The sequence below is a fragment of the Rhinatrema bivittatum genome, chromosome 2, assembly GCF_901001135.1.
Source record: "Rhinatrema bivittatum chromosome 2, aRhiBiv1.1, whole genome shotgun sequence".
Classification (NCBI taxonomy): Eukaryota; Metazoa; Chordata; class Amphibia; order Gymnophiona; family Rhinatrematidae; genus Rhinatrema; species Rhinatrema bivittatum.
Window position 1 is genome coordinate 427,186,849 of NC_042616.1, and position 26,265 is coordinate 427,213,113.

The 26,265-nt window shown below is 45.4% G+C and overlaps 1 protein-coding gene across 1 annotated transcript in view; it reads left to right on the forward strand.

Annotated features, from left to right (window-relative positions):
- Positions 1-2,494: 2,494 nt before the first annotated feature.
- The window catches only part of SREBF2 (sterol regulatory element binding transcription factor 2), a 141,851-nt gene continuing 118,080 nt past the window's right edge, over positions 2,495-26,265 (forward strand). Inside the window, exons 1-2 of the mRNA XM_029590272.1 lie at positions 2,495-2,737; positions 15,019-15,360. Of these exons, the coding sequence (XP_029446132.1) occupies positions 2,653-2,737; positions 15,019-15,360 (427 nt within the window). The 5' untranslated portion in view covers positions 2,495-2,652. The remainder of the gene's footprint in view (positions 2,738-15,018; positions 15,361-26,265) is intronic.

Below are 26,265 nucleotides of genomic sequence, written 5' to 3' on the forward strand. Positions count from 1 at the left end.
TGAAAGACTGATGTGCACGAACCAAGAGAAGGATCTTGGCCTGATAGTATCTTTTCTTCTGAAGGTGGCAAAGCAATGTGACAGGGTGACGCTTGCCTGCCTAGAGAGAGGAATAACCAGTAAGAAAACAGAGTTGATAATTCCCTTCTACAGGTCCCTGGTGAGGCCTCACCTGCAGTATTGGGTTCAATACTGGAGCCTTATTCAAAAAGGATAGAGACAGGATGAAGGGTGTCCAAGATGCTGTGGAGTCAGTATTGGAAGACATGATTAGAGGCTGAAGGATCTAAATACATAGGGGCGGATTTTCAGAGCCCTGCTCGCGTAAATCCGCCCAAAACCGGGCAGATTTACGCGAGCAGGGCCCTGCGCGCCGGGAAGCCTATTTTACATAGGCCTCCCGGCGTGCGCAGAGCCCCGGGACTCGCGTAAGTCCCGGGGTTCTCCGAGGGGGGCGTGTCGGGGGCGGGCCCGGTCGTCGCGGCGTTTCGGGGGCGTGTCGGCAGCGTTTTGGGGGCGGGTACGGGGGGCGTGGCTACGGCCCGGGGCGGTCTGGGGCGTGGCCGCGCCCTCTGTACCCGCCCCCAGGTCGCGGCCCGGCGCGCAGGAGGCCCGCTCGCGCGCGGGGATTTACTCCTCCCTCCGGGAGGCGTAAATCCCCGGAGAAAGGTAAGGGGGGGTTTTAGACAGGGCCGGGTGGGTGGGTTATGTAGGAGAAGGGAGGGGAAGGTGAGGGGAGGGCAAAGGAAAGTTCCCTCCGAGGCCGCTCCGATTTCGGAGCGGCCTTGGAGGGAACGGGGGTAGGCTGCGCGGCTCGGCGTGCGCCGGCTATACAAATCCATAGCCTTGCGCGCGCCGATCCAGGTTTTTAGCAGATACGCGCGGCTCCGCGCGTATCTGCTAAAATCCAGCGTACTTTTGTTTGCGCCTGGAGCGCAAACAAAAGTAGGCTATTCGCGCGCCTTTTAAAATCCGCCCCATACTGTGGAAGAGAGGAGGTGCAGGGGAGATATGATAGAGACCCCAGCCACCTGAAAGGTTTTAATGATGCATGACCTTCAAACCTTTGCTGTTGGAAAGAAAGCAGTAGAATTAGGTGTCACAAAATGAAAAGCCAGGCGGCACTAATCAGAACCAATCCCAGAAAATCTTTCTTCACAGAAAGGGTGTGGATGTCAGGAATGCCCTTGCGGAGGAGGTGGTAAAGACGAAAACAATCAGAATTCAGAGTGGCATGGGATAAATACTAGGGATCCCTAAAGGGTAGAGGATAGAAATGAAGAAAAGAGTGCATGGGAGTAATTTGTTGGTATGCCAGTTATTACCCTTAACCAATAAGCCTTGATGCAACATTGCTCTCCACTTCAACAGCAGGGCAAAAAGGAGAATTAAAACTCAGACAGCAACCAAAGATGGCCCAGAGTTTTACAGTCGGGGAGACATGATACCTGCACAGAGCAGCAATTACTACCCTTAACAGAAGGCAAGGGATTACTACCCTTAACCGCACAGAGCAGCAATTACTACCTTTAACAGAAGGCAAGGGATTACTACCCTTAACCAATAAGCTTTTATGATTTGAGGCACCTACACCATCACTCTCTTTTGACAGCAGTGGGGGGAAGAATTGGATTCAGATGACAACTCCCCTTGGGCCTGATTTATGGTGTGGGGTAATGATATGCAGACATAAGGGAAAACGCACTGGACTGCTGCTACAGCCAAGTCCATGTCAAGGAGCATGGTTTACATTTTCAAGAAGGCTCCTCACCCAGTAAAAATGTTGCTACCGTAGTAGTAACTTTTTATGGGTTTGACAGTTGCATTGATTTGATTGTAAATATTACTAGCAGCTTGAGAATAACTTCACTGAGGGGCATTGACTACCCTTAAGAGAAACATCAGAGTAACTTGTAGCGCAGCACATACTACGATAAGATGCTTGCTGGGCAGACTGGAGGGAGCGTTTGGTCTTTGTCTGCCGTCGTTACTAGTTTGATGTCATCAGCCACTTGCTTTCCCTAACAATGTCAGGCTAGATCTTATTTTTATATGGACCTACTAAGTGCCTGGATAGAAAAACCTCATGAGCCATCAACAGAAAAACAACATTAACAGCTTTGCTAAAATATGGGCACCTGACGTATGCGATCTTAAACTGCAGAGACCCGCCCCTTGCTCCATGAATAATTCGGCGCCTCGACCCGTCCCAGAATGATAGGGCGGGACGCTATGCAAATCTCCCTAGCTGCTGATCGGTGACGTGCCATCACACCACGAGCCACCGCGCATTCTGATACGCCGGCGGGAACTGGTCTCACTGAAAACAAAACATGAACCACGCGACCAAGGGAGTATCGTGTCGGAAAACTCGCGTAACTAGGGCGTGGCGTGCGTTTTCAAGCCTCGTTCTACCCCTGAATTCCTGTGAAGCGATTGGCCGGCGAAAAGCCTGGGTGGGCGAGGGTTGCCGAGCCCTGCGTCAAAGCGTGGGCGTCGCCAAATTAGTGATGTCATTGGAAGTTGGAAAAGCAGCATGAGAAGCCAAGATGGCGGCAGCGGTGGACGCGGTGGCGGCTGGAGTGTGATCTGTGAGATGGCTGGGATGCAATGACATGTGATTAAATTATCCTTGAAGCCCAGAATTCAGCCATGGAGACCTCGGCGGATCTGGCCCTAGAGAGCATGGAAACCCTGACGGAACTGGGCGATGAGCTCACGCTGGGCGATATCGATGGTGAGAGCTCTCCTTCCTCCCCTCTGTACCCCCAGCGGCCGCGTTCTGAACCGCCGGTGTGAACGTCACGGGCGCTGCCCTGCACTCCAGGGTTATACGTCACTGCCCAGTAAGGGAAGAGCGTAAAATAGTGGCGCATTGGCTGTTGGGGTTGCAGTCTAACGCCTGTTACCTCAGTGAAAGCCAAGGGAGCGATTCTAACGTGTAGCACATGGCAGAGAGTGTCCTCGGGGGACACAACATTGTGGCAGAGCAGTGCCCAAAGAAAGGCTGGAGTGCTGGGGGTGATAGTGCCTCACCTGGAGCGGGCCACAGAAGGGCAATCAGAATGGAGTGGCGGGATCTCCACCATAGCCTCTAGGAAATGAGACTTGGGGATCTAAATATGAAAACCCAAGAAAAGAGGAAACAGAGGGGGGAGGGGGTGTGTGATATGATAGAGACATTCGAATAGCTCACAAGTATAAATGCACAAGAAGTAAATCTTTTTCAATGGAATTCAACTTGGTCTAGAAGAAAGGGTCATAATATGTCGGCTCCAGTACTTGTGAAGGGAAAAGCCAGGGATCAACTAGCCACTATAGCACTGCACTGGAAATTAAATCTGGAAGACTAGATGAGACTTCTAATCCTCCTCTGCAGTCATATTTTGTTTATATGACAGCATAGCTGTTAGGTATGATGATGACATCATTAGAACGTAGTTTGTTGTAATAGCTCTAAAGTTCATTAGAGCATGGATGAGTTATTCAGCTTTACAACTCACACTATAGTCTTGTTTATAGCCAGATAAAACACCCAATGTTTTCTCGGAGAACTTGTTACATAAAAAAAAATGTTTCAGGCTTTGTGACTGGACAGTAGATGAACTGTTCTATAGTGATGATGTAACATAGTAAATGGCAGTAGAAAAATCCGCCTGGCCTGTTTACCCAATTATCTCTGTCTGCTGTGCAAGAATATATATGTTCTAGCTGCCAGTTATAGAACATGACCCATCTGTAGGATCTCTTTATCAGGATGGATTTTATTCCCTTCCTTATTTGTGTTTCACCATCTTAGGTAGATGATTCCCCATTTAGTTTATGCCCAGTATCCCTGCCTTCACCTGTCTAACTGCAAAGTTTTTGTAATAATCTAAATAGCTACCAATATTAACATGACTGGTGCCCAGACATCTGGCCTCTTAGGTCTCCTGCACAGCCTGCCAGATAGATCCAGCTGCTAGTTTAATTTTATGTTCACCACCTTAGCTTATCAGATAGACCCAACTGCATGGCTGCTTATATTTCCCCTAGGACTTCTGATATTTCATATTAGTCTTACAGTAGAAAGGAGGGCATACTTTTGTTCCTTTAATAGTATCAACAATTTGAACATCTGTCCATGTTGGCAGTTGTCTCATGATATTTGCCATCACTTCTATGTGCAAAATTATTGGCTTCAGGACACTTTGGAAGTGCAGTGACATGGTGCAGCATGTATGGTTTTACTTGCTGTCAGAGTACTGAAGGCATTCAGGCTTTAACTTTGTGACACATGGTGCATCTGATTTCAGTCATATTCCTGGCACATGCACGTATACTGTGTGATTGGCTACCTAACACACTCCGGGATTTCTTGGATATGCTTTACATATGAAATTGAAGCCATTAGACAAACAAGAGACTAAGCTATTGATAATTATTGATCCTTCTGCTCTTCAGAAGCTGTTGGGCTATGCCTTTGAGCAGAAAGCACTCTGGTGATACTTGTTTATGTGAATCTGAAGTGTTATTGCTCTGTGCTTTGGAATCCCTGTTGGGATCAAAGGTGCCATGCATTCAGATGTATTTCTTCATAAAACTTGAGATCCAGTCCAAATGGACCAGTCCCTCATCTAAAATATTGAGCTGTTCTCTTGACTCTGCCTGTGCTCTTTAAATAAGGATTTTGTACTTGCCCTTTGCTTATTCTTATTGGCTGTGTTCACAAGCTGTCTCAGGAGCAGCCGTAATTTCACATTTCAGTTACTTAATCCACATTAGTTTTGGCTTTAACCCAAATGTGGGACTTCTTAATAGAAATAGTGTTTGGTCTGTGATTTACTCATATAAAGCAAGTGCTGGATTGATATGAATGCCTCGGCTTCATTTTGGCCTTCATTGGACCATAACTCATAGATAAACCCAATCAAGTAGCTTCAAGCAAGCATCATTTCGTAAAGCAACTGTTCAGCAAAGCCATCTTAAAAAAACATGACTTGCTGAAGCACTTCCACCCACAATGTTTTGGTTCAAAATTTCCTTAGGAGGTTTGTAAAAGAAAATCACTCTTTGTAAAGAACCTGTAGGTCAGTGCTGGACCTTTATGCAGGGTTCAGGCTACTAGAGCCATCTCTTCCCTTCTCCATGTAGACCCAGGAATTTGCCACATGGGAGGGAATTCTATCTCTTAATTATAGAAAACTTGGGTGCATGCTGTGAGCATGGGATAGTCCTACATAGCTGACCTTTGCATCAGTTGTGGTGAGGCACTGCTTTAACTTCTAGCCTGGATCAGGTACTGATGTGGTTAGGACATAATAGCATGTCGTTTTGGGGGTTATTACATTTATCATTTTTAATATCAGCTCATAGTGCATATTAGCAGTATCAAAAAGTGGGTGGTGGTGATCCTGCTAGCTTCCTGCCCAGTTGGTTATCTGCTTCAACCCCACTCGTTGCCATTATGGTGGGGGGCAGGGAATGCTGAAGCTGGACCCTAATTTGCAGTAGTTGTGATTGGGGGTTCTCCCCTATTGACTTGCCCAGCTCCCTCAGTAGCCCAGTCATGGCAGTTTTGTAAGTCACGGGACCCACATTGCACTTCCCTCCAGAGCCTGGTACAAGTGCACTCTTGGGCTGACTGACAAGTGTCACCGCATTGTCAAAAGTGGGGACTCTGCAGACCCCCGCTCCTACTGGCTTTAGGAATAAGAGATTGGGGACAGAGTGAGTGCAGCAATAATTTAATTCAATTCATTAGATTCTGTTGCTTACTGGAAAAAAAAAAATCAGAAGACACCTTTTCTAGCAAGTTCAAGTTCCATTAGCAACAGCAACTATTAAAACATTTTATTGGATCTCATACGGGAAGCTTCTTATGAGCTAGTTTCTACTGTAAATGCAAACTATTATGAACTGGTGGTTAAAGGAAAAGCCTCTTCTAGCCTGCTCTTTTCCTACTCCAGTCTGAAATAGCTCGGGTGCTGCCAGAGGGTGAAGAGATGTACAAAGGCTGTGGTGCCGTTTCTAGACCTGAGTAATCCATGTGTGTCTATAAATTTAATTCTTACTGAACTAAATGCCAGGTAGACCTCACACTGGGTGTGTATTATGGTTACAAGAGTTGAATATACCTGGGGGTGTGAATAGAGCCAGCTAAGCGTTCACCAGTTCTGATTGCTTCCATTTTATGATGTAATCCTTACTAATGTTCTCTGTGGTTCTGATTACCCCAGGAAGGGAGGAGAACAACTTTTGTTTAAATCTATTTCAAAATGTGAAACGTGAGCTCTGTCTGTGTGGAAGTGCGCACAGAAGCTGTGCTGCGTATCTTTGTGGAGGCAAAAATATAGGTTTGTTGGGCGGGGGCATTTAGGAGTTGCTGTCTTCATAACTGTTTAGGTTGTTGAAGGTGTGCGATTTTCCAGAAAAGCTGAAGGAAGGGTTTTTGAGGGGAGGAAAACTTTGAAAGAAAATAAATGGCATAAATTGAAATCTCTGCAGCAGGTACTTCTCAAAACTACTTTTCCTCCTTTTAAAATGGGAAAGATAGTATGTATAATTTTAAAGAGTATGCAAGAAAAGTAGGGTCTTGGTTTTTTATATGTAAGCATGCCTATTCTGAATTATTATATATATATATATATATATATATATATATATATATATATGAATAATTCAGTGTATTTATGTATATCTAACTATAATAAAGAGGAAAGTTGCCTAGTCAGCATGCAGATTGTGTGCTTATTTAAAAAAAATTATATTCCTCTGATCCATAAATTTCAGCGGATTCTAATGTAATACAGGCGAAAATAATACCCCATTCCCTCCCTGTCCTCTCCAGCTCCGCACCTCTCTCTCTGTATTGTCCGATCCACCGTCTGCTACCACATATGGCAATTGAGCTCCGCCTCTTTCTCTGGTTACTCTCTGTTCCACCCCTCTCTTGCTGAACAGTCAGTCCATTCTGCAACCACACAGTACATCTGAGCTTAGCCTGCATGCTCTACTACCACACATTTCAATTACGCACTTCCTGTACTTCACAGTATTTTCTCATCCTTGGGTGGGCTTTTATTATTGTGTATATATACCTGTGTGCATGCGTATAGATATATTTATAGCTAGATCTAGATATACAGCTAGTTAGTATATAGTGAGAGGTGATATAGAATAATTGTATACATTTTGTAGCTTATTGAATGACAGCTCTCCCCAGTGTTAGGTTCTTAGAATTTCTTCCTGTCTGCTAACAGGTATAAAATATTTCTATCTGCAGCCTGCCAGATAACATTAATATTGCTGTAAGCAAAGCTTAATAAGGTGTATAATCTTTGCACTGAGGAACAACAGTAAGTGTCCTGATCTGACAGACCCCATAGAGTAGAGGCCCACTTTTCCAGACTAAAAGCCAGCAAAACAACATTCCTGTGGACTGAGCACTAAGTATTTTAAAAAGGTTTCTAAGGGATCCATGTGGCAGGGCTTATGCTGCAGAGGCAGCAACTCCCAGCCCCTAGTGGTGGTGGGCGGGCATTCCCAGTTATTGCACAGTGATGACACCTAGTGGTCAGATATAGGACCCATGATTGCACACTGAAGCAATCATGCGTGATCCCTGGCGCAGACTGTCACTGCAGTGGTCAGCTTTAAAGGAGGGATTGAGATGTAACATAGAGGAAAAACCTGCAAATAGTTGCAAAGGAAGACTCGTGGTGCCAGATCCCAGACCCAATTCCAGTTGAGATGGAATCCCAAAGGTGTCTACGAAAATTGCCAGGTTTAATAAAAAGGTATGTGAAGAGTTCATTTTATTCAGAGACAGTGTATATTCTTGCAACCTCTTCTTTTTTTCAGCCTTTTTTTCTTTGTAGCTTTCATTTCTACTATGTATCTGGAGAGAGTGCCGCTCCCCCCCAACCCACACACACTGACACTTGACACCTGCTGTGCTCTCTGAGCTGGTGTCAGTTTGGCCCCAATGGGGAAAGCAGTAAAGCCTTGCAGGATTAGGGAGGTGCAGGATATTTAACCTATCCAATTCCTGCCTCTGAAACAACTGTCTTTTGTATGGACATGGGAGGTATGCTGCCGTTTGCAGAGCCGCGAGGTACACGAGGAGAGCAAAAAGGCAGGTACCATGAACAGTGGGGATTTCTTTTGATTTCTGTAGCACAGGTCTTTCCGTCTCCTGAACGTTATCTGTACTTGCAATCAGTCTGCCTATTCGAGAAGAGCTGTGGCGGGAACATTGTACATTTTAGCTGTGCACATTTAGGGTTTGGTTATCTGTGTTGCAAAGTGGTTTGAAAATAAACGTTCAGGACGCAACATTGGCAGTTAATGTCATTCCCCCAGATTGTTCAGAAACAGCATTACCAGGGCCAGCTCGATGGCTTGTGCACTGCATTCCATGTGAAGGGACCTAGGTTTGATTCCTAGCTCAGGTCGTCTTCTCCTTGGGTTGGCTGGGGAAGGGAGTCATGGTTGTTGCTCGGGGGTGATGTCTAGTGGGTGGCTTAGGATTCTGGAAGGAGCCATGGTGAATTGGCTAATGTAAGTTGGGAGGGGATATAAAATAGGGGACGGATCCTCAGGTAGTTGAAACTTGTCACCAGATCCCAGTCCTGAGTCTGATTGAGCTGGAAGCCCTGAGGAGCAGGAAGAGACTGCCAAGTGAAAATAAATGCATAATACCAGGCATTGACTGCTTCCTGCCAAGGTTAGCCACAGATTTCCCAAACTGTGCGGAAAAAAACAGAATAAGATCAGAAAATATCAATCCATGCAGCAAGTCTGAACTTGAGTGTTGGTTTCCTCTTCATCCTCCATTTTGCCTCCTCATGGATAATAGAGGCGAGTCCTTGAAAGGGAATGTTTGCGAGTCTGAAAAGTGGTTTGTGGATTTTTTCCTACCTAATAGTCTTTTTGATTACGTACTGCGCTGATATCCTGAAAACCCCTCTGTGCTTTGCCTGCTGCTTGCAAAACACAGAGTGCGTTAAAACGAGGCTGCCAAACAGCTCCAGGTCGCCAAGGATAAGTTGAGTGAGTCCTGCTTTTTACCTCCCCCCTGCATCTTGAGACTTTATGGTTCCAACTTCTCCCAGAAAGGCAGGGTTGTGAAAGTCTAGAGAGGCAATGGTATGAAACCAGGAGCGACTTAGCCAGTCCCTAATGGCATACAGCTTCAGGCATTCTTAGGTTAAAGGAAAGAAGAAAGGTCTGGCACTTCAAAATCAGGAATTATCAATCTATTTAATCTAAAGTCCATCATTTGGGTCCCAGAAAAAGACCTTTTTTGAGGATTGAAGTAGAATTACAATTCATCCAAGTGCACATCTCCCAAGCAAACATAAAAAAGAAGCCTTCTGAAGCTCCATGGCGTTGATCAAAAAACCATCACCAGGTCAGAAACAGACTATGCGGATCCCAGACAAAACCCACACAATGCAAAAAGTAAAAAAAAAAGTACAGATATAATACAAGCCACCGCAAAATCATGAGACCAAAGACAGCATAACCTGCACACACAGTGAGAATCCTGCCAGATCCAAGTCCCCTGCGATGACCTGAAGCCGTGCAATGCCAGCCAGTGCATAGCCATGCTGGCGATTCCAGAACATGTCCCTTAACCAGGCTGCAGGAGAAGCCTCAGGGCATTGGTTTGGTTTGGGTAGGCCCGGGCCACCAGTGCTTGTGCCTTGAAGAGAGCAGTTTGCAATGTGCGGCCTGCTGGGCCTGTTTGTGTATGCGACAAGGTGGTTGCAGCCGCGTATGTGGCCTGTGGTGCAGTGTGCCTACTGCCTAATGGTATCAAGGCCATATGTGGCGGCCTTTGGGATCTGGTCTGCTTAGCTGAGCAGTATATCCCTGTGTTCTAGCTGCAAGGCAGAAGATGAAGGGACCTCGATGGGGGGGGCGGTCCTTGGAGAAGAGGGCTCTTTGGTTGTTAGGGACCCTGACTGTTGCCCTGGGGAGATCTAGAGAGTCAGCCATTCCCGCAGGGGACCACAGTCAGGGGTCTGCAGTCAACAGAAACTCTTCCCCCCCCGGTCACCTGTGGTGCAGGAAAATCTGGATGGGGGTGGAGATTTGGAGAGCAACCTTCCCGAACGGGGCTGAGGACCCCGAAGATATTTCGCCAGAGTTCGCTCTGCTCCTCCATAAGGCCTTCCTAGCAAGGAAGGGGGCAGGGATCAAGCATCCGAAGGGGAGGCTGCCCCATCGTGCTGCCAAGAGCCCTAAGATAGTCCATGCCAGGGGATCCAGGGACCTGCTGCGACGTCTGGGTTTGGGTCGAGCAGGTCTGGAGGCTGACCTCAGGGATGGGGAAGACTGATGGTATGCCGGGGAAGACTGATGGTATGCCGGAGAATCCTTTGGATTTGCAGGGGGCCAATCCCAATGAGGACGCGACCCCGGATGCAAATAAGGATGATTTGGACCCGGATTAGTTCCCTCCCTTGCAAGCTGGTGAACCGGGAGCGGGACTTCCTGGAAGCAGGTCTGAAGATCGGAAGGGCAATGGCTAAGCTTTACCCCCTGATGGAGGAGACCTTGGTGCTCCTGTGGGTACTGAAGGTGGATGTGGTGGTTTCATCTGTGACAAGGAAGACTACCATCCCAGTGGTGGAGGCTGCTGTCTTGAAGGATGTTCAGATCTGCAAGTTTGAGTTTCAATTGAAGCGGTTGTTTGAAGTATCTGCTTTGAGTCTCGAGCCACGATTTGTGGTAGCTTATTTATGCTGGGTGCTGAAGACACGAGAGCAAGCCTCATTGGGGGATGTGGATTCTCTGCATTCGGTGCGCTTGGAGGCCGGAGTGACTTATGTTGCGGATGCGCTTTATGACTTGGTGCATACTTTGGCCAGGAGCATGGTCTCGGTGGTAGTGGCTTGCAGGCTTTTGTGGTTGCAAACTTGTGGTCCAAGGCACAGTGTGTAATCTTCTCTTTTAAGGGGAAGCTCCTGTTTTGGGGAGGATTTGATCAGCTGATGAAGACTTTGGGAGAGACCAAAGAGAATAGGTTGCCTGAGGATCAGAAAACCAGCAAGAAGGTGCCTCGTCTTGGTTTTGGGATTCGCATAGATTCCGATCAGGTAAGCCCTCCTCGGGTGCTGGAGCAAAGCAGTAGGCGGGGCAACAGCAATCTTTTCAAGGCGCCTGCAGACCCGCCAGGGATGGTGCCAGCCAAGGGGTCGGTGGTGGAAAATCCTCTCAATGAAGCCAGCCAGCATCGCCCATTCTTCTGTAGAAGCAGTAGGGGGCAGATTATCCAGCTTTTATGAGGAGTGGGCCAAGATTACCTCGGACTGCTGGGTTTTAGAGGTGGTGCGGGATGGCTAAGCACTAGAATTTTCTCATCCTATCAGGGAAGCCTTTCTGGAGACCCACATTGTGTCTCGAAGAAAGCGAGAAGCAGTGCAGGGGACTCTGCAGAGGCTGTTGAGCCTCAACGCAATCGTTCCTGTCCTGAGGGAGGAGCAAGGACAAAGAAGGTACTCCATTTAATTTGTGGTTCCCAAGAAGGAAGGCAGGTTTTTTGGCCCATTCTCAACTTGCAGAAGATAAACAGGGCCCTAAGGGTTCTGTGCTTTCGGATGGGGACGTTAATGGTAATGAGGGACCACAGAGGAGAGTTCTTGGCGTTGTTGGACCTGACGGAGGAATACCTCCATATTCCCATTTGACAAGACCATCGGGTTTCTGTGTTTCATGGTGTTAGGTCAACACTTCCAGTTTCGGGCTCTTCGGGCTGGCCATGGCACCTCAGACCTTCACAAAGGAGATGGTGGTAGTGGTGGCAACCCTTCGAAGAGAAGGGGTGTTGGTGCATCTGTATTTGGACGATTGGTTGATTCGTGCGAAGACAGAAGAGGAGTACCAGAGGTCTCTTCAGCGAGTTATGGATACCTTGCTGGGTTGGCTAAATGTGGCAAAGAGCTACTTAGTGCCTTCCTAGTCATTGGAATATCTGGGGGGGTGCTCTTTGACATCCAGCAGAGCAGGGTGTTTTTGACCTTGGATAGGGTGACAAAATTGCAGGCACAAGTGTCTCGTCTGCTTCGGCTATCAGTGCCAGCGGTCTTGGACTATTTACAGGTTTTGGGGTCCATGGCTTCCACGTTGAATTTGGTTCCATGGGCCTTCATGCACATGAGACTGTTGAACGTGTTCTTATCCAGGTGGAATCCCATGTCTGAGGAGTGTCACCTGCCTTTGCCTCTTCTTCAAGAGACTAGATCCATTCTATCGTGGTGTCTGTCACGTCCCAACATGAAAAAGGGTGGGGATCTGGAGACTGGATTGGGTGATAGTGACCACGGACACAGTTTCAAAGCTTGGGGAGCAGTGTGCCTGGGGGATCTACCCAGGGACTTTGGTCAACGGAGGAGAGGACCTGGTCCATCAATCACTTGGAAACAAGGGTGATTCGGGCACTGGAGATCTTTCTTCCCTGGATCAAAGGCAAGGTGGTCTGAGTATTCCTGGACAATGCAATGACAGTGGCATACGTCAACCGCCAAGGTTGGACGAAGAGTTATGCGTTAGCTCTGGAAGCTCAACAGTTGTTTGGGTGGAGCTCCATCTCAAGGGAATAGCGGCATCTCATGTCACGGGTGCCGACAATGTGCGGGCGGATTTCCTCAGCAGGCAGCAGTTGGATCCAGAGGAATGGGAGTTGTCCCTGGAAGCTTGTTATTGCATCTGAGCCAGACAAGGCATCCCCCAGTTGGATCTTATGGTGATGCAGACCAACGCAAAGACCTGTTTTTTTTTCCGTTGCGGAAGAGAGTCTGCACAGTAGGCCTGGATGCTCTGGTGTGTCCTTGGCTGACGGGTATCCTGCTGTACATGTTCCCCCATGACCTCTCATCGGGCAAGTTGTGTGGTGCATACAGTTGCATCCGGGATCGGTGGTGCCAGTGGCCATGACACCCTTGGTTTCCAGATCTAGTGTATCTCGCGGTAGAGGGACCTCTCTGGTTAGCCATCTGCCCCACTTACTGAGACAGACCCATATTTTTGGATCGCAAGGATCAGTTTTATCTCGTGGCTTGGCTTTTGAGAGGCGGTGATTGCGTCTGAAGGGCTATTTGGAACAAGTGATTTCTATCCTTCTCCAGGCTCGGAGACCCTCTACCTCTGAGGCGTATGTTAGGGTCTGGAAGATCTTTGAGTCCTGGTGTCTGCCACGTCAATTAGATCCCCCTGTCTGTGGATGTGCCCTAGATTTTATCCTTTTTGCAGGAGGGCTTGTCAAGGGCTCCTCAAGCAGATATCCACTTTAGGTTCCCTTAGGGGGCAAGGTGCAGGGGAGGTGGTTCGGTTCCTGAAAGGAGTGAAGCATTTGTGACTACCAGTTTTGAAACTGTGTATGGATTGGAGCCTCAATTTGGTGGTTCGGGTACTCTGTGGTGTGCCCTTTGAGCCTTTGAAAAGGATGACGTTGAAGGACCTGACATTTAAAGACAGTGTTTCTGGTGGCAGTTTGTTCAGCAAGGCAGATTTTGGAGTTGCAGGATCTTTTCGTGCAGGGATCCTTTTCTGCATATTTCTAATGACATTGCGGACAGTCCCCTCTTTCTTACCGAAGGTGGTGTCCTCTTTCCATGTTAATTATATGGTGGATTTTCTGGCTTTTCTAGAGCGGTCTAGGGATTCTCAGCAGGAGGAGCTGCATCTTTTGGATGTACGCCGGATTATACTGTGCTATCTGGAAGTCACTAATTTGTTTTGGCGGTCAGATCATATTTTTGTGGTATTTGGGGGTGAGAAGAAAGGTGATAGGGTTTCGAAGGCCATGATTGTGTGGTGGCTGAGGGAGACCATTTGTTCTGCTTATGTTTGTAAGGGTCGCAAGGTTCCAGTGGGGCTGAAAGCACATTCTACAAGAGCACAAGCGACTTCTTGGGCAGAGTGTCAGTTGCTTTCTCCTCGGGGGATTTGTAGAGCGGCAGTGTGGTCTTCGCTTCACACTTTCACCAGACATTACCGTTTGGGCGTCTGTGCGCAGCAGGATGCATCTTTTGGTGAGAGTGTGTGCGTGGGTCTTTCGGGTTCCCGCCTGGTGTAATGTGGCTTGGGTACATCCCACTTGTCTGGACTGATCTGGGTATGTACAGGAAAAGAAAATTGGTTCTTACCTGCTAATGTTTGTTCCTGTAATACCACAGATCAGTCCAGAGACCTTCCCTTTCACTGCCAGAAGACTGTTTCTTGATGGTGGATGTATTATATTCTGAAGTTTTTTGTACATAGCTTTTTAGAATGTTTGGAGATGACAGAGGCTCCAGTGCAGGGGGTTCCAGCCCTGCTTTACCTGTTTGCCCTGGAGAGGGTTTTAGGTTCTAATTCTTCGCTGAGTACAGGTCAATACTGAGGGTCTGCAAGTGGCATTCTTGGTTATGTAGCAGAGCTTCAAAGGTTTGTTCTCTGCCTCTGGACTGATCTATGCTACTATAGGAAAGAAAATTAGCTGGTAAGAACCAATTTTCCTATCTTGTTTATTAAATGAGTTGCTGTTTTTCCTGGTATGTTTTGTGTAATACTTTGTGTGCCTCTCCTCTGGCACCAGCATACCTCAAAAGAGGTGTGGGTATGTATAAAGCAGCTTTACCTCTATTTCTGGGCCAAGGATTTGAAGCTGGACAGGGTCACTAGTAGCTGTGTGCAAATGCTGTCAACCTGCAGATTGGTAAAAATGACTGTTTGCCTCAGATCTTGGGGCTGATGCAATACAGTGCACTCAGCCGAGCGCACTGTTTAATCTGCATGCATGTTGAGGAGGCTATTAAGGAATCGTCCGCAATGCAAAAAGAAAATGTGCACATTTTTGCGCTCAAAAATTAACACTTGTCTAGAGCAGGAGGGGTGCCTGGGGGCATATTAGGAAAGTGAGTGAACACTCAGTGCCCACTTTCAGCACATTTTAATTGCATCAGCCCCTTGGTAGAATGTTTTGTCTTTCTGCTAGCTGTGGTCCTGACTTGTTTCTCCCTTTTTTTTTTTTTTTTTTACCTTTGCCAGAAATGCTACAGTTCGTCAGTAACCAGGTTGGTGAATTCCCGGATCTCTTTGAGGAACAGCTGTACCAAGGCAACAATGGTCTGGAGCAGACCCTGCAGAGGGCTTACAGCCAGCTGCCACCCCAGCCCCACCAGTCATCCTCTCCTCAACCCCTGCCACTGAAAGTGCCTCAGGCTTCCACACCTCCAGCACCCCAAAGAACTGCCCCCATACTTCAACCTCGCCCCCCAGTCCAGCTCCAGCAGCAGACGGTGATGCTCACGCCCACTTTCAGCACCACCCCTCAGACCCGTATCATCCAGCAGCCTGTCATGTACCAGAATGCCGCCACCAGCTTTCAAGGTAGGTCTGGACCAAATTACTGCTTGCAGTTACTCACTTATTGCTCCAGTGTGAAAATCTTTCAGCTGTCCAGAGCATTGAGCATTGTACAACAGAGATTTCTTTCTGAAAACACTCTGTCATGGCAGACACAACAAGGTAGCCTGTATGCAACACTTTCACTTAACTCACAGCACTCTGAGGATGATTGAGATATATATATAAAAAATGTGTATTCCTCAATCTCCTTTAAAACTATATTCATTGTGTCACACAAAATAACAAATACATTAAAATAACACTCATCTCAAAACACACAAAACCATTAACATACTATTCCAGTATCAAGCATGACATGCCTCTGCAATGTGATTAATATCAGCCTTATGCTTCCTGAAAGAACAATGTCTTGATACCTTTCCTGAACTTTTTTATTTCTAATTCCTGCCTTAAAAACAGTGCTAGGGCATTCTAGGTGGGTGCTTCATGCGAAAATGCTCTTTCGACATAATTGTCATCTATAATCTTTAGAAAGTGGTGTTCACCATAGCAGGTGCACTTCTGAACAGTGATTGGGCAGGATAATACCAGTCTTTCCTTTGAGCCACATATGGCAGTTCCGAGTGAAGGAGTTTAAATGTAATAATTAACAAGCAAAGGTTTATTCTAAACTTTATTGGTAGCCATTGAAGGTTTCTCAAAATATGTGAAAAATCTCTTCTAGATAATACATGCTGCTGTATGTTGAATTAATTGCAACATGTATAACAAAGTATCTATACAAATGGTACAACGTTAAAGCCTGAAGATCTGTCTGAAACATTTATACGGGAATAAGACTTCAGCGGTCTGAACATCTTCGATTTAAAAAATGCTACCTTTAGCCAAATATTTAATATGTGGTTTCAGCATAAGCTGTGAATCTACAAATACTCCTAAACTTTTTATCTCAGACAAAATGGGCACATTTTCTCCTTCCTACTTACAGCTGCTTCTGTTAGGGGATACTTTCCTACCCGGTGAAGCTTGGTTTTTAAAATATTTAAAACCATCCCATTAGCAGCAAGCCAGCTTTTCACCTTGCCCAAACCCTGCTTGAATCTCAGTTTTGGACCCTTGCCATTGACTCTGAATATATACAGGTGTATGTCATCGGCACACACAAAGTGTAAAATCCCCAGATTATTTCATACTTGCCCCAAAGGTGCTAGGTACAAATTTAAAAAGTACAGCCGACAGGGCTGACCACGTTGTTAAGGATCACCAAGAAGAACATTGATTCCCAGTCTACACATGCTGGCATCTATTAGATTAAAAAAAGATGCAAACCACATTAAAACTTTCTGCAATCCCCACGGATCGCAAGCAGGTCACCAAGATTATTATGTCTTATTGTATCAAAAGCACTTGAAATATCCAGTTGTACTAACAGGCCGGAAAACTTCCAGTACCATGGATGATTTCCTCCGTGCTACCACTGTAGATAAGTAAGGTTTATGGCAGTAAACTTTGTTTTGTTTAGTTTTTATTTTGGGGTTTGCTACTTATAAAGGTTAAAAAGTTATTTTTGTATTTTATTGAAATATAACACAAGTCTTGTAACAGAAAATTGAGATAGTATTTATTTGTTTATTTAACAGTATACGGTTATCGTACAAAATTCAAGTATAGAACAAAAAACCAAAATACAGTCCTCATTTTGACAGGAAAAAGGAGGGGAGGGGGGTACAAGACTAAACTCAGCAAAAGTCACCATGGCAATAAAAAAAAAAAAGAAGAAAAAACTGAGAGAACATCACAATACTCCTAATGACGAGGTCAAGTACATGAGCAAGACATTGCTGGGGAAACCAGAAAAATTCTCAGTTGTGATGGTTCAATGTATACGTACTTAACATTTGAATACTTTATAATGCACTTGCAAGGATACCAAAATAAGTTGCGGGTCTAGCGCAGGGTCCTAACTTTTTTTTCTTTTTTTTTTTTTACTACGTTCCTGAGCAATTATAGTAATGTTGGGATGTACCCAAACTTTCTGACCATAAAACAATGCTAATCTATTATGTAAGAAATCTTCATACAGAATCTGTCATTAGGAAAAAGTAAAGGAAGCCACAAGTGTCCCTCTGTCAAGCACTTGGACTTCTTCTCTGTTTCCAAAAAATAAGTTAGAGACCATCATCCTGTGCAGATGGTCCACCTTCTCTACTTCCCGAAGAGAGGTAACAAGCTCTGCCAATAATCTCTTCCACAGGAATTTTTAGTCTCAACAATATATTTCTTGAAACATACTTTATTCTAAGATTTGAACTTTGAATAGAATTTTCCCTATCTTACAATTTCTTTGCCTGGATATTTTCACTTTGAATCAAATTTCCTTGACTATTCTCAATCTTTACAATGTTTTATCCAAATCTTCTACATTTTTTTTTTTTTATGTGAAGCAACCAAAACCTCAGTAACTTGATCTCAATGATTAGTGTTCAAAATAACATTAAACAGGAAATTGACTTTTCAATAAAAACTAAAGCATTCCAGACAGAATCTAAAGAAATTACAGGAGGTTTGGTTAAGGTAACACACCTGACTTCCATGGCTGGGTTCCTGCACAGCAGCACTGAATCCAGCAACTTCCACCTTCATAGATCGGAGTTGAAGCCTGAAGCCTGGGACTTTCTTGTGCAACACCTTCCTCCGGCAAAGAATTGGAGTCCCCTGGAGTAAACAAAGACTCTAGCGCCATTGCAGGTTCATGACCTGTAAAGGCAGGATGAGAAAACTCCCTAGGCACCACTGAATCCCTGCATAATATGGGACCTCCCAGCAGTAGGTTTATTCCTGCTGATGTCATCTGAAAGGGAGGGGAGGGTCCTTGGTGCTCCAAGACTCCGAGATCTCCTTGGCCAGCACAGATGTCGCTTGCTCAGTGACATCCTCCACAACTGCTCCTATGCCTGGAGATATTTGCGATGTTTAGGTAAAGAACCCATCGATCCGTTGCTGTGTAGGGTCCACCCTAGGAGCAGCTGGGGAAATCTCCCTGGTCTTACCCTTATGCTTGGTGTGTGACAGCGTAGTAAAGGAAAAAGGTCCAGCAAGGAGAGAGCTCAGTACTAAATCTCTCAGCAGGCAGCCATCTTGCCTCCCTTCAAAAATTATTCTTTCTTGGCATCCAGTCAGATGAATCCAGAAGTGGGTTATGTACCTCTACCAGCCGATGGAGACAGAGTAAACTGATGACATAGTGTGTGTTTATGTACACATGCAACGTCCACCATCTGCTATATATCCCTGCAGTGACATCAGCCTGCCAGTATTCTCCATTGCCAGCAGATGGTGGACGTTGTATGATTTTAGCCCCCATATTCCAGACATGAGACTCAGCTATTTTAGAAATTTAGTAAAATGTTTATTATAGGAAATAAATGATTGTCAATCACAATATGAATGTCTGGGAAGGAGTAATACATAAGATCCCACCTTGCCTATGTCACGATCTTACAAGGCTTATATAATTTTTTTTCTAGTTACCTTTACCAAGTATTGATCATGTGAATGAATGTCTCTCAAAAGAATGTATCTTTATCAGCCATTGTGAATGCAAATAGAGTGCAGATAGATGAACAAGAAAGAAAGTAACTAGTTTGGAACTGGAAATGGGAAAACTAACATCTAAGGTAAAATTGCTTCAGAATACAGAGACTATCCATATTAAGGATAGTTTTTCTATTCATATAGAATTAGAAAAAATATGATGAGATGTAAGAATCTTCGTCTAGTTAATTTCCCACAAACTAGACTTCTTTCACCTAAAGAAATGTTTATAAAGTATCTTAGGGAAATAATGCAATATGAGGATAAAGAAATACCAGCAATTTCTAAGATTTTTTATTTTCCCAAGAGAATTATAAAGAAAGATGGTGATCAGGAGGTGGAAAGGTTAGAGACTTCAAGTATTGGAGTCTCAACGTTTCTTATCCATAAGAGATCTACACTCTTTGTTTCATTTCTAAATACGCCATTCTGGTCTGGCTTCCTTTCCTTAGATTACCTGCACCCAAACATTCGTTCTTTGTCTCGTGTCCAAATTTTTGCTCTCCTTCCGTACTATCTTCCCACAGCTTGTAGGAAGACATCTATCCTCTTATCAATGTGTGTACTTTCCGTTTGTAGTTGGTTTCCAGGCAGACCACACACACATCATATGTGAACCATCCCCATGTCCTTCACTTCTTGCTGACTTGGGTCCATATCCTGCAGCTGTTTTCCTTACAGCACGTATTTGACATGTGCTGGCACAAACTTAGTAAGGCCTAGGTCAGCAGTCCAGCGGTCAGAATTATACAATGTGCATCTCTCTACTTGGGGATAGCTTAAATTTAAATAAAAAGGAGAAATAAGAAAAATTCGCCCTGCTCTCCTGTGGTGATACCAAAAGGGCCCTTCCCCAATAGATTTCCTGAGGTGATTTCCGTGGTACCTCAGATGAGTGCCTTTGTCAGATAGCTGTTTTTTTTCAGCCGGCATGGACTTAGTTGTTAAATAGCTGAAAGGCAGTGGATTAGACGCCAATTATAGTCATGTAAGCTTTATTTGGATGGAGACATAAATTCATACAAATGCTGCCTCAGGGGCTGTGTAAAATGAGTCTCTCTGGATATATCAAAAGAGCAGTCTTGAAATAAATACACCAAATACATTAATATTCTGGTGGTTTTAATGTTGAAACAGTGACAAATAGTCTCGGTTCCAATACAGCGAGGACTGTCTAAAAACCACTGAGACTATTTGCCACTGTTTCAACATTAAAACCACCAGAATATTAATGTATTTGGTGTATTTATTTCAAGACTGCTCTTTGATATATACAGAGAGACTCATTTTACACAGCCGCTGAGGCAGCCCCAGTTGGGGTGAAACTCGGCCTGAGTCAGGCATTTGTATGAATTTGTCTCCATCCAAATAAAGCTTACACTTGGACTATAACTGGCGTCTAACCTACATTGTTGCCCAAACGGCTTTTTTAGATAGCCTTCCCTCCTGCTTTATTAGTCTGAAAGGCAGTGGGTGCAGGAAGCCGAGTGCAGCAGTGACGGAAATGCCCTTTCTCCCTGCAGACGGAGACTCTCTGTACTCAGCCAGGTAAGGCTGAGCTCTGGTAAGTGGGGTTTTTTTTGTTAATGAGATAAAAATAGAGAGAGAGAGGTGGAGGGGTGGTTTTTTTTCTGTAGGGCATCCTCCATCCCCCGGTCTCCTTGCTCAGTGCTCTGTTCCGATGTTTGTCCTGCTCCGTGGGATGTTGAGGGATGTGGGCAGCCAGGCAGGTTGAGCAGCCTCTTTAGGCTAGGCCCTGCTCTGAGGCTTTTTCAAAGCGTGCCGTGTGGTGGGCCTCAACGGCATTTCACGTGCTTTCTTTAAGCTGCCTTCAACAGGATTGTCTGTTCGGTGTGTGTGTCCAAGTTGTGCATCCAGTTTTTGGACCTTAGGCAGGTCTGGTAGTCTCTGTCCATATTAACTGGCGCCTTAAGGGGCTGTCCGCTTACCTGTGTGCACAAATTGAACGTTGTGTACTTAATATTTTACGGTGCCTTTCCTAAGGATGTCTAGGTTGGATGCCCAAAAAAAAAAAAGCCCCAAAAAGCTAGATGCATGCTTCCAGCTGCGATCAGCACACTGTCGGTCTAATGGCACCTATATCTAAGAAACCTAAGTGCCTTTCTCTTTGCACTGCCTGTCATATTCAGGCATCTCAACTAGGAGTACCTGCTGACTTGTCCTTGTTTGTAAGGATTTGGGTGGACCCCTGGACTCTGTGGCTGCTGACTACGCCCACGGGGGGGGGGAAGTCCCGTGAGGGGCCACAGGTCAGGCTCAGCTTTAGGACACACACACAGTTAGATCTTTTATTAAACAGTATTGAGGAGCCATCAGAGTTGGCAGTAGTGAGCAGGAATGTAGCCCAGCTGGGCTTGTAGTCCCTTAGGCTCTGGAACAGCGATCCCACAACGGCTGTGCTGTAGTGGAGAGAAACTGAGATCAGGAGTACAAGCAATACATGCAAGGTTAAGGAATAGAGCCTCGTTGGTATAGTACTCACCCAGCGGTCTCTCGGTATGGAGCACAGGAGTTGAAGTAAAGCCAGGCCCTCGAGGAGCGAGTACCTGGTTCCAGGGAACCGCTCTGAGAGAAGTAGATGGTAACTCACTGATGGTATAGGCAGCATTGTCTTCCAGGCAGAAGAGAAGTCCAGGTAGCAAGTCCAGGAACATGGGCCTTCGAGCGGTTCCAGCCTGCGACCTGAAAGAGAAGAGAGAGAGGCCCCCGAGGAGCGGGTACCCCAAATAGAGTAGTCCAATAGTGGAGGCAGAGTAACTAGGTATGGAGAGCGAATCCCATCCGTTAGGAAACCTTTGCTAACTCGACGGTTAGCAATTGAGTAGGCTATTTGTATCCAGGATGCGTGACGCCATCACAGGGGGGGTGCCCCTGAGGTTGGCGCCAAAGAAGGTACTTTAAGCAGGGCCGCGCGGTATGTGTGCCCTAAGGCAACTGGACAGCATGGCAGGAGGCAGCGCCCAAGCCGGACCGGGGACGCCGGAGAGGACTGCAGGCAGACGCCGCAGTAGCCAAATGTCCGTCAACCTCATGAGGAGTCGCCAGAGAGGTAAGGAGGGCGGAGTGGAGACGTCGGGCAGCGACAGTTGTAACACTTGTGCCAGCGCTGTTTGAAGGCTCAGGGAGAATTATCTTCCTCAGATTTCACTAAGCTTCGTTCTATCCAACCAGATGTAAGCTGAGTAAAGACGTTTTAGGTGGGGCGCCTGATTTTGGAAGCCCCCTAACTGGTTCTTCAGCAGGGGAAGGCAGCTCAGTGAATATGCCTCAGGTGCCTCCTGATCTGGATACTTCTATATTTTCATAGGTAGAATTTTTTTCCAGAGATTGCAATCCTTTTCTACAGGTGCAGTGCTCGGCCCCATCCAATGGTCACAGGTCATTTGCAGGTGTAAACCTTGCCTGGACCTACTGGTAAGCGTAAGAATACTCCTAGACTAGTAGCGGGATTATTTGATAGAGATCCGAATGGCACATATGATGACACCGATCCGGATTCTCTTGAGGATAGTGAAATTCCTCCAGAATTAGAACCGTGTAGGACAGGGGTCGGGAACCCATGGCTCGCGAGCCAGATATGGCTCTTTTGAGGGCTGCATCTGGCTCGCAGACAAGTTTCGCCACACTTTCCCGCTGACCCAGCTGCTGCCCGGTCCTCCTCCGCCCGGGCTTAAAATGCTGTCAGCCCGGGCGGAACGCGGCAGGACAGCTGGAGTCAGTGGCACCGGCGTGCTCTCTTCTTCCCCCCCCCCAACCCCCCGCAGCCCGGAAGAGGAAGTGGAGCGTATCTGGTGCGTGCGCGGCAAGAAGAGGCCACTAGTGCGCTCGGCATCGGCCCGAAGAAAAGAAGACTGCAGCGCGGCTCGGAGGAAAAGGAAGAGGTTCAGCCGCGGCCGATGGGACTCCGCCTCCGCGAGGGCTGAAAATGAAGAGGTTAGCGTTGGGAGGAGGCTGCTGCTGCCGCGAGTTCCCGGGGTGGGGGAGAGAGAGAGCTCTCTCCCCCACCCCGGGAACTCGCGGCAGCAGCAGCCTCCTCCCAACGCTAACCTCTTCATTTTCAGCCCTCGCGGAGGCGGAGTCCCATCGGCCGCGGCTGAACCTCTTCCTTTTCCTCCGAGCCGCGCTGCAGTCTTCTTTTCTTCGGGCCGATGCCGAGCGCACTAGTGGCCTCTTCTTGCCGCGCACGCACCAGATACGCTCCACTTCCTCTTCCGGGCCGCGGGGGGGGGGGGCTGTGTGTGTGTGAGAGAGTGAGAGATTGCATGTATGTGAATGATTGAGAGCCTGTACATGTGAAAGAGAGTATGTCTGTGATTGAGAGCCTGCCTGTGAGAGAGAGAGCATGAATGTAAGTTTACCATTGGGAACCTGTATGTGTAAGTTTGTGATTGAAAACCTGTTTGTGTGAAAGGGTATGTGTGTATGATTGAGATCCTTTGTGTGTGAGAGAAATCATATGTATGTATGATTAAGAGCCTGTGTGTATAAGTAAGAGAGAGATCATGTGTGTCTGTGTGTGACTGAGAGCTGGTTTAGGTGATGGAGCATGTAAGTATGTGATTGAGAGCCTGTGTGTAAATGAGAGAAAGAGAGGACATGTTTGTAAGCATGTGAATGAGAGTCTGTATGTGAGAGAAAAAGACAGCATGTATTTATGTGATTGAAAGCCTGTGTGTGTGTAAGCGTGAAAAGATAGACAGCATGTGTGTAAATGTGTAATTAAGAGCCTATATAAGTGAGATAGAAAAAACGTGTATATGTGAGTACTGAGAGCATGTGTGTATAGGTGTGTGAGAGAGAGCGCTGGTATGTGACTGAGAGAGGAGAAAGTTCCAAGCAAACCACCCCACCTCCTGCTAATTCAGAACAATCTCAGGACACCTGGATATCAAACGTTCCCAGGTATGCAGAGCAAAAAAAATTTTGTATCCTTATAATTTTTCATTACTGGGTCTTTGTGTCTGCTATTTTGAAATATTTTGTTGGTATCTGGAAATGTTTTATATGAGTTTTTAATTATTGGATATTCCACTCATCAGCTGTTTCAAAATATGTTCTTTTTGTTAGTACAGTTTTACTGCTGATGATTTTATATTTCTTGATTTGTTTTATAAGGATGGGTGATGTTTCTTTTTTCCTTTGTTACACTGCATACAGAGACTCTGGCTTGTTGCAGTTTCCAATTCAGTTTTTGTCTGCATGCTTCTTGTTATGCGTTTTGGTCTCTTTATTCTATGTTAGGTGAGGGACAGCACGTGATTCAGGTGAGGTTTTCTGCTGGCGTGTAGTTTCTGTGTAGGACTCTATAGCAGCCTGACTTGGTCCGTTTTCCTAATAGGAGATGTATTGGTGTCTTAAGGCCTGGTGTAATATTTTCAGAGACTTATTGTACTTTAAAAGTGTGATCTTACATAAAATGCACATATTTACTTGTATTTAGTTTTAAACATATTGTATGGCTCTCATGGAATTACATTTTAAAATGTGGCGTTTATGGCTCTCTCAGCCAAAAAGGTTCCTGACCCCTGGTGTAGGACTATGCTATAGTTCTTCTTTAGAGATTGAATTGCCAGCCCTAATTTCCCAGCCCTTGAAAATACTGGGCATCCCTGAACAGATTCCATGTCTGAGCCAAAGAAGAATCCCATTTTGGTTTCTCCTTGTTGCAGGAGCTCGGCTGGGTAGTACACCTGGTCCTCTTTCATAGCAGTCCCTTGGTTTCCATGTTCAAAGCCAAGTAAGTGAGTTTGTCATGACTAAGTGTTCTAAGTAGTAACCTAGTGGATGGCCCCGGTGGTCCATTTTAGGCACACTTGTCCTCACTCTTGGACATGTATAATACTGCTTCTTGGATATGTTCAGTTTTGTTCTCACATTTATATTCACTTTCATTTTCATTTGTATAAGTGTGTGTTTGCATTTATTTTTGTTTGTTTTGTCTTTTCTCTGCTGCGATTTAATGTGCATCCCTGATTGGGATCAGCTTGTGATCATGTTCTGTGATGTCATTCTTTAATGTCACCTTTTTTGACATTTTACTGGGGTTCTAATTGTGTTGTAAATGACATTTCTATTAACACGTTTCTCAGTTTTTCTAGTTGTTGCTTCCTGATACGTTAATTGATGCTTGGAATTCATCTGCCCTTTTGTCTCCCACTTTTTAATGTGAGGAACCCACTAAGGGTATTTTGCCATCTACGCCTTGTATAATTTATAGTTTGATTTGGACTTTTTGATGGCATTTTTTATGTTTCCTTATATATTTTTCATAGACAGCTATATGGCCAGAGTTGTTACATTTGTTTTCTTTACATAATTTTTTTGATTTTGACTTTTTTTTTTTGTGTTCTTTGTGTCGGGGTTCCCTCTGAGGAAGCCAGCAACTGTGAAACAAGGGCCTGTTGGGGAATTGACATCACACCCAGGAGAAACGCCATACTGTTTCAGTTCTAAATTTAGTTTAAAAAAAATTGTTTTTCAAATCAAGATATACCACGTTTCTTATGGAGCATTAATTACTGCAAGAATCTGTGGGTTTGAGTGGTTTCTACATTTCCTTTGAGTCTGTTATTGTAAATGATAGGGTATTGTGTTTTGTTTTGTTTTTTTACTCTTTATGTACAGAACAATTTCATAATTTTGTAAACATTTCCACAATTCTTTTGCAAACTTACCTAAGATGTATTGTGTAATGAGACACTTCGCCCATGGAGAATTGGCGTTCTCTCAATGTGTAAACATTACCTTACATTATAACATTGTGATGTTATTCATCTAATAAGATTTGTATAGGCAAGGGACCAGTTTCTATTTATGGTTAACTTTGATATGTTAGGTGTACTTGTTTGTGTCACATCAGTTCTTTAAGTGTATAGGTACTCATTTATTTTAATTGTTTCAAAGTATGTTAATAAAGATTTGCTTTTAATCAACACTATATTATTCACATTGATGCTCTCTTCTTCTATTCCACTAGAATTTTTTGTATATATATTTCAACTTTTGAATAGGAGAGCCCAACAAATTGTATGGATCGGTGGGGGGTGGGGGTCGTTTCTCAAAGTTTACTCACCCCTGGCTAATAATTAGAGCAGCAGGCTGAGAATCAGGGAGGCTCTGGTTTTAAATCCTGCTGATATTTCACCCTCTATTGCCTCAGGTACAGACTTGGATTGTGAGCTCTCTGGGAAGTACCTAACTCACCTTCAGCTACCAATTAAAGGAAGTGATCTAAATAAAGGGATTTGAACACTCCTCCAGGATGTGCTTGTCTGGGAAGAAATGCATTCACTACGTACTACTTGCACACCC